The 19,718-nt window shown below is 37.3% G+C and overlaps 1 protein-coding gene across 1 annotated transcript in view; it reads right to left on the reverse strand.

Moving 5' to 3' along the window:
* Nucleotides 1-19,718, reverse strand: part of LOC140155312 (uncharacterized) — a 110,486-nt gene that overhangs the window by 39,410 nt on the left and 51,358 nt on the right. The window contains exons 10-18 of the mRNA XM_072178099.1: nucleotides 19,293-19,479; nucleotides 18,313-18,599; nucleotides 11,884-12,026; nucleotides 11,233-11,401; nucleotides 10,442-10,564; nucleotides 8,239-8,649; nucleotides 6,943-7,047; nucleotides 4,385-4,735; nucleotides 3,269-3,379 (exon numbers count right to left, since the gene is read on the reverse strand). Coding sequence (XP_072034200.1) covers nucleotides 3,269-3,379; nucleotides 4,385-4,735; nucleotides 6,943-7,047; nucleotides 8,239-8,649; nucleotides 10,442-10,564; nucleotides 11,233-11,401; nucleotides 11,884-12,026; nucleotides 18,313-18,599; nucleotides 19,293-19,479 — 1,887 coding nt within the window. The remainder of the gene's footprint in view (nucleotides 1-3,268; nucleotides 3,380-4,384; nucleotides 4,736-6,942; nucleotides 7,048-8,238; nucleotides 8,650-10,441; nucleotides 10,565-11,232; nucleotides 11,402-11,883; nucleotides 12,027-18,312; nucleotides 18,600-19,292; nucleotides 19,480-19,718) is intronic.

The raw sequence follows: 19,718 nt of genomic DNA on the forward strand, positions 1-19,718 counted from the left end.
GGGGCAATCTAGTTGGATATCCAAATTTCGCAGTTGATAGTTCTTTGTAGCCCTGCGGGGCAATCTAGTTGGATTTCCCTATTAAGCGGCGGTTGTTGGCGGTCTTTCGCAGTTTGTAGTTTTAATTTCCCTCATTCTTCAAGCCCTGCTCTCTATCGGGGGTTCCGTGTGTCTGTGGTGGGGACAGTCCCTCCTTTTAATAGGCATTTTGGGTATTTTTGCCGCTTTGCTAATTTGCCTTTACGTAACTATGACTTTAGTGGCCTTCCATATTTGGTTGTATCTTTTTGGATACGTTTTTGTCCCTGCTGGCCTTCCATACTATAATAATTTTTCACACCTATAGAGTGTATGCAATAAACCAACCGGAACGGTATAACAATTGAAATGACAGTCATGTTGGAATACAGTTCTACGATAGCTGAAGATGACAGGTCTCTAGGTCGATTCAACAACCATTCATACATATCACATGTTTTATTGTCCTATTATCATGCGAATCACCCCGTGGTAGGACAGAACTAAAAATGAGAAAAATATTGGTAACATCTTGCTTTGATAAAAAAATATAATATCATAATAGAACTGGATGATTAAAATTGTGTTATCCTTGATTAATTACAATAAAATTATTGTTTAATAAAATAAAAAAAAAATAAGTTGGTCATCGGATTTCGAACTCTAGTCAACGGATTAGGAGTTCAATGCCTTAACCATTACACCACGAGACTCGGCTGCGAAATAGCGTGTCGATGTACAATATTTATTATATGAATTGATGTGTCGTCCGAAAACAACAAAAGAATTGTGAAAAACTTGATTTTTTGGCGAATGGGGTTGAATTTGTATGTACGGTATTTCAGAAATTGCTAGGGTATAATTGGAAGTGAATCTGAAAAAGTAGTGTGAAGGTGATAACCAGGTAGACCTGTAGCAGTGTCTAAAAATTCTGGATCAGTATGATTTGCAACTAATTTTCGCTATGAAATACCGCGTGAAATGGAAGCAAAAATATTTGTTTATTACGAACAATGATTGACTGTAGGATTGGTGGCCCTTTTTGAATTAATGAGTTGTCAAGATATTACACCTGGGACTGTAAATAACATTTAGCATGGTTTTAGATACATTTTGTACCCAGCGAAAAATAACATCGAACAATAGAAGTCAAGTGTTTTAATGTTAGCTGTAAATATAGTCTCGGGAGCATCTGTTATTAGTCTTCTTTATCAGTCTTTTTTTTAAAAACTTGCTGGTCACGGCTACCGCGTGACTCTAATATTTACAGGTAATAGCAGGAGATCATCCGCTTTTAACCTGCTTGAATGTCAGGAAAATGTAAATGCTGCATACCTGTGCCACAGTTTCTCTCATCTTCTCCAGAGGGACAGTGATTAAATCCATCACACTCCAAGTATTCCGGTATGCAAGATCCATCAAAACATTGAAAATCAAAAGGAGAACATGTTACAGCTGCAAATGAACAAGTCAAAATAAAAGAGACTTATTACATTATTACTGTGATCACTGCATATACTGACATATTGCAGATTAAAACTACCTGTGGAGGATTCTCCAAATCCCAGCATCATCTGTTAAAAGCCATAATGTACAATTTCCGTCAAATTTGAATGTGTTATTCTTTACCCATAATGCTGAAATAATTGAGTGATAACTGCCAGGAAGGCTTTCTGTTCAGCTTAAATAACAAGGGAAGTAAAAGAAACCCCACTGGCTATTTCAATCATTTAACATAGTTATGGCGGACATAAAGTCATGATTATGACTTTATGTCAAAATCGCTCTTGACCTACAAACACAACAAACTTAGCTGATTCCATTTAGGTGTAAGCTGGGAAATCAGGTTTGAAAAAAATTAACTAATTTTATATTATAAGATCGTACATTATGGCTTTGGCTTCCAAGAATTGTAGCAGACAAAACTACTATGCCCCTACAGCATATTTTTGGCAACTTTATCAGGCAGGTAACCATGGCTCGGATCAGCAGGGATTAATCCGACCAATATATTTGGGTTTTTTTAAATCAGAATAAAATAAAAATGGGTGCAGGAAAGTTACAGTGCTGATCTACGTCTAAGGTGCAATAAAAAAACTGGAAGCAGTCTAGTGGAATTTGCCTGTTGTAGGAATTGCATAAAAATACAGGCGAAGGATTCATAACGACACAGGTTTATGGCCATGTGTCCTGAACTCACCACCAGTAGCATTACATCACAAATATTATGATTTTTACCCCCAATCGAGTTTCTAATTAGATTCTCTCCACAATTATCAACCCTAAACTAGCAAAAGTATACATTTTTGGAAAGCTGAAGGCATAAGCAATTCAAATACACATTTCAACTCATTATACAGGGTGACCTTCAAGTTATACAGGGTGGAATAAAAAAGATTTTGATAAAAATGGGTTAATTTTATGCATTGCTTATTACCAACTTGCAGTAATAAACTGGAAGTAAACAACATTCATTTAGTTAGAGGATAGGGGGAGCCCACTGACTTTGGAAGAAATCAAAATCACAGCTGTTTGGTAATCTTGGAATACAGGGTGTCAATATTTTACAGAATATTTTACAATTCAACATATTTTGAATTGAAACATTTTGCCCCTAACACATACAGAAAAAGTAAGTCCATATTTAGATTCCTCATCAAATTTCCCTTCAGAAAATCTATACTTTGACTATGGTAGGATAAGTAATTAAAATTTTACAGTAACTATTAGATTTTGAAGACATCCGCATTACTTACTACAGTGTTTAATATGAAAACAGGTAGTTTTGTATGGAAAAATTTGTATTTTCTAGGCTAAACCAATCATAAATGATTAAAAACAATTAGTAGAATTGTTTAGCTGTAAGGTCATGAGTCTTTTAGATGCTAAATAGAGTCAAAATCCAATTTACAGCCTTTACAGAAGTAGATTATGCACTAAAAATATCAATCCCATAGAGTTTGCTTGTACCACATCCCCCACCTCCGCCACCTTCTATGAAGCACAGTGTCAGTATTAAAAAGGCTAACGGAATTCTTTTTACAAGCATGACAAATCATCATTTGATTTGAGTCGAATTTGGGAAAATGTAACATCGCCACCTTTTTGGGTGGTGAGTTCAAGACACACAACCTTATACTACTTTTTCTATGACTTAAGACTTCAAATTATTGGTTATTTTTTACAAGTCAAATTAACCTCTACCCTCTTAGACGTCACCCCCAATTTTTTTTGCACGAGTATAACTTACTGCAATTTGCAAGAAGGCTTTCATCACTTCCATCCTGACAGTCATTGCTGCCATCACAAAACCTTGACTCATCAATCATTTCAAGTTGATTTCCAGGACACACTATCAAGCCTGAAATGACATATAAGATGAAATGTTTGATATTAATGAGCTATTCCAGTTGAAATCCACACTACCCCTGATGAAGATGAAAGACTTCCACAGAGGGAGTACATGTTTGAATAGAATATACAGATGGGTAACTTACATTATGTTTCCCAACTTCTCCATAAATGTTCACAATTAATTAACATAACATTTACATTAAAGGTGTTACTGATTGTCGTATGTGTGGTATTATCATCGACATGACCCTAAATCCAACATATCAAAATAAACTGTTCATTTTGGACACTGTACGACATATGTGACACGATCTGGTTCATGGGGCCAAAGGCGGCAAATTTGAAACTGAGATAAAGGCAAAAATATGGAGTAACAAACAATCAAATACATACAAAAATACACATCACAAAACCTCATAACTTTAGAACCAAGTATGCTAGACCTTGTTTTTTCAGTATATGATAGCCTAATGTTACTACAAAGAAATAGTTAAAGTAACTCAATTTTCAAAAATGCCTCCTTTGGCCCCCATGGACAGATCGTGTCACATATATGGAAAAAAATGAAATTTCCATATTTTGTCCAAATAAGCTTACTGTATGATCATGTTTTCATTATGTCCATCTGAAAGTCTAAAATTACCTCCCAAAGTTGGCCAGAACCCGGAGGTTTTAATTTAAATTATCAATATGTAATATACTAATAATACAATATAAATGAAGAGTATGTTGCCAGCCAGCCTATATATTTAGGGCTAATAATATCACAAACAGCAACAAGAACTATCATCAATACCACAACCACCACCATCACCACCATCACCACCACCAACAATAACAACAACAACAACAACAACAACACTAAACAATAATAATTAAAAAACAATAATAACAATAGTAACAAAGAAGAAGAAGAATAGTATTATTAATAAACAACTTAATTTTAAGGGATGTAATTCAGAGCACTACACCAAAAAATTCATTACTCGCTACTGCTTTAACAAAGCATTACCTTCAGCATTAATATTTGTTAAACAAATATGAAAGCCACGGTAGGTCACACTTCCATCTGTATAGAATTCAAAATGGAGGGCACTTCCATCAACTGGTGACAAAACGTCCAAATTAGGCAGGGAAGTACCGGTGTATCCTAAAATTCTTCCATTCTGTGCTGTTCCAATGTACAAGTCGTCATATCCTCTTTCTATATAGAAGTCTATAAACTCCACCAGTATTCTGCCACCTTCCTGGCACCGCACAGTCCAGAAGCATCGCATGTTATTCATGTAATTATTAGGGTAGCCATAAGACATCAAATCAACCTTGCCATCTCTTGGTATAATGATTTCAGGATTTGGACAAACTGCAAATAAGACAATGAAAAAATAATTAATAAATAGAAGTCAAATGGGCTATTCTGGTTGAAATCCACACTATCCCTGTGGAAGATTTTAGCTAAAGTCTTCCACAGAGGGAGAAGGAGTTTTGAATAAAATAGACAGTTGGGCAACTTCCATTTGAAATACTCACTCCAGCTGTGGAAGATATAGGTAAAGCCATAACACAGGGGGAGTATGGGTTTCAAAATGATTTACATTTGAAAAATATACTCCCTCTATGGAAGATATTTCCAAAATCTTCCACAGGGGTAGTGAAGATTTTAAATGGAATGGCCCAATGACTTGATTTCATCAGGTAATGTAAAACGTGACCCGAATATATGTGGATCCATCTTGGATAAGCACTGCTTTAGATGAAAGTGGATATTGTCAACCGATGTCTAGCATGTAATTATGCAGTGCTGTGATTGGCTGCTTGCATACAATTTACCTATAGTCAGTAACAGTATTTTAATACAGTTACTGTTATTAACAGTATTTTATAGCTTAAAAGCCCTACCCATTTTGCAAATGTAAAAGGAATTCTGCTTGACACTTTAGTATACAAATATCAACTGTCTATGAGTGTGATGGTTGAAATATAATCACGAGATGATGGATGGAATGGAACAATACGTCTTTCACCGAGTGATTAGATTTCGACCATTACACGAATTTAAGACAGTTAATATTTGTTTTATATCACTCGTACATAAATTCTATTACTAAATACAATTTAAGGTAGGAAATACATTTTTTCATCAACATAACACCATGTTTTGCTGTGATATACTTCACATTTTGGGGTCCACCCCATAACTAAATCGGCGAGTCTTAGAGTCAGCCCACGGCTTGGCGCAGTCGCACTACGGCAAAGCACATGATGGTAAAAACTATCGCACGGAGAGGCTGATGGTAAAAATGATAATCAACCAATGAACTGTCTAGAATTGATGTATGAGTGATATAATTTTTACTATCACATGGCATGAAGGAACCCATGTGAGATCATGATATAAAACAAATATTACATGCCAATATTCATGTCATGCGGCGTATTTTGGGGGGCTTTAGGCGTCAGCCCCGGGGGTAAAAGCAGAGGCGGCCAAAATGAAGGGCGGCGGAAGAAGAAGGGCGGCAAAAACAGGGCGGCAAAAACGAAGGGGGCAGCAAAAAGAATAAGTAAATAAAAAAGGGCGGAAAAATTTGATAAAGCCTAAAACATTTGAAAAATGTGCTGCTTTTAGGGCGCTAAGCGCCTGAAACCTTTTTTTTTTTTTTTTTTTTTTGCTCTTCACTTTTTCAAGCAAAATTGAATTTTCTTCAGCCCGCCGGGGTTGGGGCGGCCACGGTACGCCACTGCATGTAATAGTAAAAATATATCATTTGGTCAAATTTTGACTGATCTATTTCACTCGGCTACGCCTCGTGAAAAAGAAAAGTCAAAATTTGACCTCATGATATATTTTGTATTACTATACCTCATAAATATTTATTAGGTAATCCAGACATCTTTTTGGTTAATAACGCCAGCGTCCGAAAGTATGGTATTTTGACTACTTCCCGCGCCTGTGCAATTACGCGCACGCTTGTGGAAGTAGTAAAACTTCCGCACCCTACTACCACACAGTGTCTCGACCCAGCGTCACCGTTCCTTCAGCGTAGCATTATGCTACACAACGGCGATTCTGCATATGCGTTTATCGTGAAAATGGCGTCTGCTGCAGTTATTTTGCCGAGATTAACGATGGATAATAACACGTGAATTTAACGTTTTATGAAACAAAATGTTATTTATGGAAAGTTAAAAAGAAAAATAGAATAATATAGGTCAAAATGTAAATATTGATTAAACAGAAATCCTCCAATAAAATCAGGTAAGCAAAATATTAAGCTGATTTACCATGCCAGCCGGCACGTTGACTGGTGTGTGTTTTTACTTTTGTTTACAATTTTACCGTGATAGTGAAAATATTTATGAGGTATAGTAAAACAAATACAACATGTTTCATTTCGGGGAAGTATTCAAAACTACTGGTCCCTCGGTGTTGGATGATTTGACTACTTCCCTCCGCTGACGCGTTGGGAAGTAGTCAAATCATCCAACACCTCGGGACCAGTAGTTTTGAATACTTCCCTCAAAACATGTTGTATTTGTATACTATCACACTCATAGGCATGTAATACTTACAACAATCCATTGGTTCATCACTCCTATCGCTACAATGAAATATGCCATCACATATCAAATCCTCACTACCCAAAATCTCCCATCCATTGTCACAGAATACATAATCTAAAGAAGTTAAAAAGAACAAGAAAAACAGTGGCAAGATCCACAGGAATTACGAGGGAACTGTTCACTAAGGTACTGTTTCCCCGAGTTGATCTTGAGACCATGGGCCTACTATTTCCCTGAAACCGTCATCACCATCTCCCGAATAAAGAGCAGTCTATATTTGTTTTACACACTTCATACATAATTTTTTGGCATCTGATTGGTTAAAAGCATTTTTATATTCAGGCCTAATAAGATTTGGAAGCATTGGCCTAGGCCAATGAAACCTGCAATGACATAGGCCAAAAGACATAAGCATAACTAGTCATCAGTAGGTTAGGCCTAGTCAAGGATAGGTTAGGCCAGCCTTGCTTGCATTGTTTTGCTGATTGAAAGCACACACATGCATGAACAGCACAATCCAAGGTTGAACAGCTAAAGCTTACCATTAGGTAAAAAAAATGTTTGCTTGCCCTCCACCCACCGACCCAAAGTTGGCCAAAATCAGGGTTGGCCCTTTTAACAAATTTTTTTTTTAGTTTTAAGTTTATAAGGCAAAAAAAAAGGTTTGTTTCAAAGCTCACGAGCGGTTTGAAAACAAATGCCAAATGCGATTTTTTTTTTTTGATTACCAACTTGGTATTTTTATGGTATTTTGAAAAAAAAAAAATCTGATTTTCACGAATTTTTCCGGAAAAAACTAAAATTTTTTTTTTTTAATTAAAAAAATTCCGCATTTCTTTTTCTTCAAATTGCACCATTTTACAAACGTCGCACAAACTTTGAGACAAACTTTTTTTTTGGCCTAATTTTAATTGTTTATTGCTTTGTCTGTGTCTAAATTTCATTTCAAAGCTAAATTTGACTAACAACATTTTTTAAGAAGAAAATCATTACCGTCAACTCATTATAACATTTATAACTACCCATCCATGCATCGATGTTTCCAATGAACTTGGCATCTTATTCCAGCAAGTATGCAGTCATTCTAATTGAATCAATTTCTATGGTGTATCTTGCATATTGAAAGTGAAGTATTGATGTATCTTTCCACATGACCAAGACCAATGTTCATTGCCTACAGGCCTATACAGAAGTGAGTCATTAAAAAAAATTCTGACCAACCGACCCACCCCAAAAACCCCACTGGAGGGCAAGCAAACAATTTTTTTTCTTGGCCTAAGAATGATGTTGCACACTTCCACTCACCTATATCATCAGTATATTCAGATAGCTGTATGTAAAATCCCCTTCGTGGAGAAGCATATCTGCGAACCTCAAAAGTGATGACTATCATATCAGTTCCATTAGGTGATATCATATCACGAGGCAGACTACTTCCTGTTAGCGCCACTTCTCTCCAATTTGTCTCATCACGTCCAAAATATAAGTAAGCACCATATGTATCCAAGGAGAAATCCATAAAGTGGATGTAGATGCTGCTTCCTGTTACGACTTCAAACCCCTGAAATTCGCCGTACCCAGCTGAGGTACTTACAAACCACCGGCAGATGATGTCACTCTCAAAACTTGTAAAGTGATTGGATGGGTAGTTTTTTGATGTTAGGTTGAATACCACACTATTATCAGGTAAAATTATGTTAGGCTCAATTCCACAATCTGCAAAATAAAAATATTGCATAGAATGAACATAAACAATGATAACTTTTGTCAGGGTTGTACTTTTTTTCTCACGTTGAATCAATCATATAATGAGGCGGGACGTTCAGATATTTTTAGTCTTTTTTTATTTCATCAATATAGAGATAAATTCAAGTAACCATGGCAACTAGCTAGCTCTGTTCCTGTTGAGACAGTTTCTTTAGCTTTGACATTTCTACAATCACATGTTTCCTTTGTAGCATTTGCTATTTGATTATGTTCCTTCTTATTCATGCGGAATGGCACTACATCAGCTTAAAACATAAGTTGCCATCTTGTATATAGAGACTGGGGCCAGAGTACATTTTGGTAAACACTGTTGCCTTTTCACATAATGCTGCTATATTTACAACTGCTTCTGTAGTTTTCCAGTAGAATTGCTAAATGGTTTATCATCTTTGACCCTTACAACCTCCCATACATAACTCATGCTACATTATGCATGATATCATCACCATTATTAAAATATTATCGCCTACACCTTTGTCATTATCCGCAGTAGTAGCAGCAATGGGCTATTCCATTTAAAGTCCACACTACCCCTGTGGAAGATTTAGCTAAAGTCTTCCAGAGGTAGTATAAATTTTAAATAGAATAGACAATTGGGTAACTTCCATTTGAATTACTCGCTCCAGTTGTGGAAGATATACGTAAAGCCATAATGCAGGGGGAGTATGGGATTCTAAATAATTTACTTTGACCAGTTACATTTGAAAAACATACTCCCCCTGTAGAAGGGGTAGCGTGGATTTTAAATGGAAGAGCCCATTGCTCTCACTTACATAGTATGACACTGCATGAAAAAGCAAGGTAAATAGTAGCACAAATAGTAAAAGGAAGGAATTAATATCTCTGATTCTATTCTAAAGTCTTCTACAGAGAGAGTAAAAGTCTTAAATGGAATAGACAGTTAGGGAACTTCTATTTGAAATACTCACTCCAGTTGTGGAAGATTTATGTAAAGCCATAATACAGAGGGAATATTGGTTTCAAAATGATCAACCCTGACCGATTACATTTGAAAAACACACTCCCCCTGTGGAAGATATTTCCAAAATCTTCCACGGGGTAGTGTGGATTTTAAATGGAATGGCCCAATATTGGCAAAAATGACCACTTTTGGTGACAATTCTTTAAGAATGCATGTAGGATTGTTTTGTTGGGGTTTTTCTAAACAATATTTTCACTATAACTTTTGAAGTAATAATGGCAAGAATATGAAAGTATACATGGAAAGTAAATGACAAAAGAAATGTGAAAAGGTCCGAAAACATATCTGCATCTGTATGTGCTAGAAGGTCATAAGTGGCAGTTACACAAACTCCAAAATCGCTGCTACATGTACAAGATTTAATGCTGTAAATAACTGGCTGATACACACAATCAAGTTTTAAACATCCAACCATGGACACATATTATAATTTATTTCCTTATCATGGATGTGGATAAGTTTTAAGTGGAGACTCATCCTACATGGCAACTGTGGTTATTAGCTATAATGTTTTCTTATGACATTTAGCATTCACGGTTCCTGTGCATCCACTGTTGTATACAGGTATCTCATGTGTGTGTACATGTCCATATTTGCTGGTGTTAATGAACACATGTGTGATGCGATCAAGCAAAATCAGTCGGAACTCGGAAATAATGATTTTCAGATATAGCCAAACAATGGAAATATTTCCTTTTGTTTCTTGTTGCTTTTGGAAACTCTTTAATTGCTCATATCTTTGGAATTGGTTAAACTTACAGTCACAGTCAGCCTCATCACTACCATCATCACATTCCGTAGCAAAGTCACACTCATCCCACACTGATGGTAGACACTGGCCACTAAGACATGTAAACTGGTCTGGTTTGCAGAGTCCATCCACTGTGTCAAAATATCAACAATAATAAGAACAACATAACAAGACATGTATATGTAAAACTGTCAGAAAGGGAGAATCATTTAACCAACTAAAAATGTTGTAGAATTTCATGTTCTGCAGCTTTCACACATCATTTGGGCCCCTGAATTCTGTGTGCTCATAAAAAATCCAGATGAATAAACATTAAAGGGGAAGAAGATCAAGCTCTGTATGGATATAACTTATGGATTAAGCATTTAATGCTGTTTTTGGCTCCTTAAGATCATAACTGATAGAAATCAATATAGTTATTAATTGGACTGACAGTGGGAAATTCTCCTGAGCACTCCATAACTTTTAATCTTCCCCACTGTTTGCTGTGTACTTAAATTTGATTCACCACATCATTTTAATATCACCATGTGTTAAGGCGGTCCCCACAACAATGACAATTGCTCCCCCCCCCCCATGTGGAATTAATTCATAATTGCATTGGTGCTAGAATTTATATGATTTGTTCAGGTTTGACAATCCGGAACCTAAGAAAGCCTCTTGTGAAGCTTATTTCCACTGCTGGGGCCATTTGAATTTTGCAAATCCAACAAAATTTAGAAGAATCCCACAGTAGAATGCCATTAGCTCATCCAGTCTGAATCAAACTTGAAATTGCAATCTGTCTCAAATCACTTACCGATTCTGTCTTGTACGGTATGGCGTATAAAGCTATTGAACCATGCCACTCTTCCATACACTGTTGGTGAATTAGGTTCAATACAAGCACCTTCACCCCAGCTTACAATTCCTACTAAATGCCACCGACCATTTTCGCTCTGACAGATTAGTGGACCACCACTGTCACCCTGACATAAATAAGATTCAGAATAAGATTAAGAATAATAACACTAGTAATAAACGTAGGTTTAACTCTATACACAAGACAATCTCTGAGAAGGATGGAATACATTCTCTTACCCATGGGGAGAATTCAGATCTTTTTATTTGAAGTCTTGAAATCGTACATGGTATAGTAGCTCACTTTTATTGACCAAGCCATTGTCATATTTTGCATTGGGATCCACGCACCAGGTCCATCTTATTTTGACCAAAATACATTTGAATTATTTCCCAAGTCATGCTTCAATTCAAGTACATTGATATTTAGCGGTGAGAGTTTGAGCCCCGGCACAGTGATCGATATATCGGCTTGCCGCTGGTCACCGCTAGCGTTTCTGGTGCGACTGCGCAGTGAAGCAAAATCATCTTCAGAGCGGCAAAGCGGCAGGAAAGTATGAAACCAGCCTAATTGATATGATAAAGAGATCATGGCATTCATTTTACTTACGTGACAGTTATCAATCTCCCCTTCACCCCCTGCACATATCATAGTCTCAGTGATAGGATGGGGAAAGTCAAAATCATCACTTTGACACATTGGAGTTGGTATAAATGGAGTCTCAGCTTCCTGAAGAAAGGTTGGAGAATCATCTGTAAGTAGATAACAAATTAAGAGGTTCATTAGGTTTGTAGAAACTCAAATACAATTTTTCATCTTGACAAAACCAATTTGACCTGACAGTTTCGACCATCTTGGACGATGGTCATCTTCAGAGTGATGTTTTTTCCGACTTCTGTACACCAACAGAGGGCGCACCAGCGCCCAGAAGTGGATCGTACACATGACTAAGGTAATGGGCCCCCTCGTCTCTGTGGGGGCCCCTTGTCTCTTTTACTTGACAAACAAGGAAACAATCGGTCAGTGAACAATCCAAATCAGCAATTGCGGATCATGCCGTACAACAAAATCATGTTATCAATTTGAAAGATGCCCAAGTCCTCGAGAAAGAATGTAATTCGGAAGCCCGCCGTATCCGTGAAGCAATCTGGATAAGGAAGAGAGCACCGAACACCATGAACAGAGACGAGGGGGCCCATTACCTTAGTCATGTGTACGATCCACTTCTGGGTGCTGGTGCGCCCTCTGTTGGTGTACAGAAGTCGGAAAAAACATCACTCTGAAGATGACCATCGTCCAAGATGGTCGAAACTGTCAGGACAGTAAAACAAATTGGTTTTTAGATAACAAATTATTACTAAATTATAGACAAGACGAGCCACATTCCTACACCTCACTGGCGGCCATAGCTGGTGGCCATCCATCAATTTTACGCGACGCCAGTAATCATAGGCATGAAACGTTTACCGCTCCGATGCTCTCGCGATAGTGAGCGTCTTGGATCACAATCCAAACGAACTAAGCTAGTTTGGGGCGGATGGCCCCCAGCTATGCCGACTTAATCCTGATTCATCTATACTGTTCAATATGTTTTCAACAACTCTTCCTATACCTTTGTACAGACGCCAACCGATGATAATCTGTGATAAATCCACACTTTTAGCATATATACGCGAACGCAAGTTAATGGAAATGCGCATACGTGTTACATCGTGAGTTTCATCATGTTCATTATTTTGGAGGTAGCGGCTAAACATTCCCTTTTTATTCTGTAGTTTTATAATTGATATCAATAGAGAAATCATTGATCTTCTTGTAACATTGAGTGGCAATGACTACTTGACATAGTCATGTGAATTATACGATCTTTGGCTTGTTTTTGTTGTTGAATGGGATTTAATCATGTTTACTGTTGTTCATCACTGCTTTAACTGATGAGCAAGGGCGAAACATGATTGAATCCCTACATCGCATACATATGGAACCAAGGGGTTGGGTACCCACTCTTCTCTAAAAAAAAGGAAAACAAACATTTGTTGAATCAGCGGGGAAAACATGTGCAACAACGCATCATGTTGCATATGTTCTCATGTGAGCTTTAATCAAAATGCCAAATGTGACCTTCCATGTTCATTTTCTCAGTGAAATGACGATTTAGGTACACTAGCAGTCACCCGTCTTTCGCGGTCAGGGTCTTTCGCGGTTGGTAAATTTTGTATATTTTGTGTACATGTAAATGTTTATTTAATGTGATTAATGGTATGAGAGGAGATTATCATTTAGAACTTAGAAGTATAATATTTAGTATCTTTTCCATATAAATCAATGGCTTGAAATTAGATTATTGATCGAAGCAAGTCTTCTTGCCCCGGCTTCTTGCCACCATATCATATCCACCGTGAGAAGTCTTGCCCCTGTGGGATGCTGGCCGCTCTGATATTTAAGATTTTTATGCATTTGTTTCTACAGTACTTTTTAGCAAATTTGTTGTACCATTTAGCTCATTTTTTATCATTTTCATCCAAGTTTGTCCCCCACCTTGAAATGTACCTTGCTGCCCCCGCCTCCTGCAAAAGTCCTGGCTACATCACTGAGTAGATGAACACAATTTTATTCACATCCCTCTTGGCCCCTGTGGCCTGCTGGCTGATCTGATATTTTAGATTTCTATGCATTTGTTGTACTTTTTATTTGTTAGCCCATTTTGGATAAATTTGTCGTACTCTTTAGCCCATTTGTGAAAAAAGTCCTGGCTACACCACTGTGCAGCTGAAACAATTTTATTCACATTTCCTTACACTCTATTTCATATAAAGTTATGATCATACATTATGCTGATAACATAGCACCACAAAGAGTAGGCCTATTCATGGTAAAATTCAGTGGTTTGATAAGGCAAATAGGCAATTGGATCAGGACATTATGAGATGTTGACAAAGGACATTTCAGCCTTTTGAGTAAATGTTGACAGTCACCCCATGATCTGTTCTTATGGGAAGTCTCAGTGAAATTGTTCAAAAGTCACCCATTTGGGCTACCTAACCACAGGTGTGGCAACCCTGATTAATTTGTCCTTCAAAAGTTTCACTTACAAACTAATTCAATAAACAAACACTCTACTGTTGACTATAGGTTCTCCATAAAAACACAGAATACATGCTAATGTTGATAAATTAGTTGAATAAACAACAGATGTTAATTGAGTTTCTACTGTGTCATGTAATAGTTGAGACTACAGGCATACTGCTACTGTGTCATGTAATAGTTGAGACTACAGGCATAATATCCTCACACCGATGACAGGATAGAAGGCCTAATTCAGGCTATGTCAACATTAGTGTATTGTGTTGGCATGAAAAGTTTTAGCATGCAGGTGCTCTGCTAGTGCCTTTGAAACTAATTAACATAATTTGACACCCTTAACGTAAACAAAAACAAAATTGGACGTTTTATTGGGGTGCGGACAACTTTACTCATAACGCAAAAAATCCGCTTTTCCATAATAATGTAAAACGTAGAAGTTTTTAGCCTTACCAAGTCGCCAAACTCAGTAATTTATTATAGATGATAACTCAATAAATACAACATCTATAGCTATAGGCAGGCAATATTATGCTCGTCGTAAAAAAGATTTTGGTCTATTTCTGATTTTAGGCATCATTTTGTGCAGATAGGCATTTGTGAATTTAAAAAAGTTCACTTTGATGCTTTATATAGTCAATATCTCAAACAAGGCGGTTCTCGAACCACGAGTCTCGCCTGCTTTTGTGACCGCCTTGCTTTTTGCGATAACTGTTGGTAGAGAGGTAAATGAATTTGGCGGTTATAGGCTGGGCACGATTATCTGGCCGATGGTAACTGTACCCACCAAGTTTCATGCCCATGCAACAGTTTTTACTAATATGACCTCAGATGACCCTGGTGGCCCTGAAATGACCTTCTAAAATTTTGACTCTAAATGTGAACTGTACCCCTCGTGCTAAGTTTCATGCCCATACGACAGTTTTTACTAATTTGACCTCAGATGACCCCTGGTGGCCTCGAAATGACCTTCCAAAAATTTGGCTTTAAATGTTGACTGTATCCATCAAGTTTCATGCCCATACGAGTTTTTACTAGTTTGTCCTCAGATGACCCCTGGTGACTCCGAAATTACCTTTCAAATATTTGGTTTTAAATGTTGACTGTACCCACCAAGTTGCATGACCATGCAACAGTTCTTACTAATTTGACCTCAGATGACCCCTGGTGACCCCGAAATGACCTTCCAAAAATTCGGCTTTAAATGTTGACTGTACCCACCAAGTTTCATGCCCATCCGACAGTTTTTACTAATTTGACCTCAGATGACCCCTGTTAACCTCAAAATGACGTTCCAAAAATTTGGCTTTAAATGTTGACTGTACCCACCAAGTTTCATGTCCATCCAACAGTTTTTACTAATTTGACCTCAGATGACCCCGAAATGACCTTCCAAAAATTTGGCTTGAAATGTTGACTGTACCCACCAAGTTTCATGTCCATACGACAGTTTTACTAATTTGACCTCAGATGACCCCTGGTGACCCCAAAATGACCTTCCAAAATTTGGCTTTAAATGATGACTGTACCCACCAAGTTTCATGCCCATACGACAGTTTTACTAATTTGACCTCAGATGACCCCTGGTGACCCCAAAATGAACTTCCAAAATTTGCCTTGAAATGTTGACTGTACCCATCAAGTTTCATGCCCATACGAAGTTTTAATAACTTGACCTCAGATGACCCTGAGTGACCTCGGATGACCCTGTAATGACCTTCCAATAATTTGGCAAAACCAAAGAACTATTTCATCAAAGTAATAAATCAAAACAGAAAGATGCTTCCTTTACGAGTTATCACTCAATGAAAGTGCTACTTTGCTACACTTTACATGGAAAGCGACTATCTTAAAGTCGTCATATTTCCTTAATTACATGACCGATCAAGCTGTTTTTGGGATATGTGATGCACAGTTGAAAATTAATTATTAAAAGATTTGGTGACCTCAGTTGACCTTTGACCTTGTATGTGACCTTTGACCTCACGAAATTGGATAAAGTATGTTGCGCTGAAAAATCAAATTTGGCAATACCAAAGAACTATTTCATCAAATAAATCAAAACAGAAAGATGCTTCCTTTACGAGTTATCACTCATTGAAAGTGCTAATTTGCTATACTTTACAAAGAAAGCGACTATCTTAAAGTCGTCATATTTCCTTAATTACATGACCGATTAAGCTGTTTTTGGGATATGTGATGCACAGTTGAAAATTAATTATTAAAAGATTTGGTGACCTCAGTTGACCTTTGACCTTGTATGTGACCTTTGACCTCATGAAAATCTAATCAGGTCGAGTACCTCTGGCCACGCAACTCCCCACCAAGTTACGTCACTGTACCCCATACGGATCTCCATATAATCTGTTCACAAGGTATTTTGCTTATTACGCATATATTATGCAAATTAGGTACTTAATTACCATATTTTACGCTCAAAATCTAATCAGGTCGAGAACCTCTGGCCCCGCTTACTCCTCACCAAGTTACGCCACTGTACCCCATCACGGATCTCCAGATAAGCTGTTCACAAGGGTTTTTGCTTGATACGCATCAAACACGCATAAATTATGCAAATTAGGTACTTAATTAGCATATTTTGCGCTGAAAATCTAATCAGGTCGAGAACATCTGGCCACGCTTACTCCCCACCAAGTTACGCCACTGTACCCCATACGGATCTCCAGATAAGCTATTCACAAAGGTTTTTTTGCTTGATACGCATCAAATACGCATAAATTATGCAAATTAGGTACTTAATTAGCATATTTTGCGCTGAAAATCTAATCAGGTCGAGAACATCTGGCCACGCTTACTCCCCACCAAGTTACGCCACTGTACCCCATACGGCTCTCCAGATAATCTGTTCACAAGGTATTTTGCTTATTACGCATAAATTATGCAAATTAGGTACTTAATTACCATATTTTGCGCTCAAAATCTAATCAGGTCGACACCCTTTGGTCATGCTACCCCCTATAAAGTTTCATCATCATAGCACTAACGGTTCTCAAGATAACGCGTTCACAAGCTTTTCCGAACGCACACACGCACACACGCACCCACCCACGCACCCCCACACACACACCCCCACACACACCATAGTGATTACTAAGTCTCTCCCTGAACATTCAGGCGAGACAAAAACAAGGCCAATATCAAATAAATAAAAACTATTTTTGGAATGGAGCCTCATGATTAAGAAAAAATCAAAACAAAATCAAGTGTTTTTTTGTTATGATGCACCCAAAAAAATTACCAAAAATTCACTTTTTTGTGATTTTCTTCATAATTGTTCTTTTTACACCAAATATGCATTTATGTTCAGATTCCTTGATGTCTGGTTGTTAAAAAAATGAATACTATAAAATGTATACATTTATATGTCTTGCATGAATAATTACAAAGTTTTGGTACTTTTACTACATGCATGTCTGAGAGTGCACAGCTGCCTTATGAGCAGTCTAATTGCATCACACAATGTTTTCTATCTCACATGGAGACCGATCACCCAGACATTCTTATTCCAAGTTAAACTGCTCTGGTAGTTTGGATTAAAGCTATTCAAAATATTGGACCTGCCTGTCATCTATCACACGCTAGAGGATAGTAAAAACAAAAATTCCTATTGTTTATTCTCATTCTTAGTCAGTTAAATCGGCACCCGATATCATGCGATTGTCCAATCAGATTATGTGTCTACGAACTAGACCACTCCCATCACCAACTAAGAATAGTACATGACTTCCGTGGTGGTATACCACCAAATACCATGTTTTGTTCATACCATTTGCACAAAACATAAATTTCACTAGGGTTATGACAAACATAATGAGCTTTCATCCGATACCAAAATCTGCATTTTGGTGGGGGTAAAGTGAGGTAATGAGGCTTTCAATCAGGACAAATATATTTAATCAAATGAATTACTTATGAATATAATGGGGTATTTCTTACCAAAATGTGCACGGCCCCATCCAGCAATCTTGCATTTATCAGGATCATACTTGTCTCCTTCATTCAATTCAGTAGATAAGCATGCCGGTCTCACGCATTCAGTATGGTTTATTGGTGGTGCAGACAGTCGTAACAGCGCTATATCATTCCCAAGAACGGCATCAACGTAGTTTGGATGGGATATAATCTCCATGACATTCCTACTTATATGAGTAGCACTAGGCTCATATGTATACTGGTTGAGTATGCCAAATTCCACAGTCATTCCGTTGGTAGATCTGAAATATCTACAGGAAAAAATATATATTGATTAAAAATATATAGATTTGTATGTGATATTGGCCGATTTCAAAAGAATAATGCAAGTTTACAGGAATATATTCATTGTGCCTATGTAGTACATTTGCTATACCTTAGAGGAACCTTTGGTGTTCATTGGGAGTATCTATAGTGTACCCCTCAGGTACCTTTGGTAAATGTCTTGTACCTGTCTTGAGAATGTCTTGTACATTTATGTACCTCTGAGGTACCTTCATTGAATGTGTCAAGTACCTTTATGTACCTCTGAGCCTGAGGTACCTCAGAGGTACCTTTGGTGAATGTCTTGTACTTGTCTTGTGAATGTCTTGAATTTTTGTCCAACCACATCTCCCCATGTCAAAAAGAAATCACGCCACTGTCCTTGGAGCCCTTGAGCAAAACTACTAAAGGACACATCTCGGTGCAATTATAGTAAGTATAGGACCTGAGGCTATAGTTGTTCTAAAGGCAGGTAAAGCAAGCACATAAGAAATGAAATTGAGAAGAGAAGAATAAATGCAACATGCAAAAAATCTATCAGTGATTCACCATAGACTATATATAGTCTATGGTTTCATAGGCACAGACTACACACAATTAAAAAAAGGAACAAAGTTGTATCATGGTCATTTTAAATAATAAATGTTTCATTGACAGTTAGGACTCTTATAAATACATACACACAATGTGCAGCAGTCACAGCCCACATGTCGTTTATCAGAGTGCAACCACATATGTGTGAATTATATATCTGCAGAGAGCCTATCCAAGGCCAGGCACACATAGGGGCATCACGACCACCAAAAACACGACCTCTGTCTGCTTCCACGGCAGGAATTGTCCCACATATGTCTGTTCCAAAGATATCTAGAGTCAAGACAAAACAAATGAAACATCATTATTTATTTATTTTTCCATTTAGGTAAATTTGAATGTAAATCTTGAATAAGCACACCCTCCCTCTTAATTAAAGCCATACTGTAATAATATTTACTAATGAGGACGACTTCAGTGGTTTTTAAAAAACACATTTTACACAATTGTAATGTACTTAAGGGGGTACTACACCCCTGCCCAATTTTGTGCGTATTTTTGCATTTTTCTCA

This window comes from Amphiura filiformis, chromosome 6, assembly GCF_039555335.1.
Source record: "Amphiura filiformis chromosome 6, Afil_fr2py, whole genome shotgun sequence".
NCBI classification, from domain to species: domain Eukaryota; kingdom Metazoa; phylum Echinodermata; class Ophiuroidea; order Amphilepidida; family Amphiuridae; genus Amphiura; species Amphiura filiformis.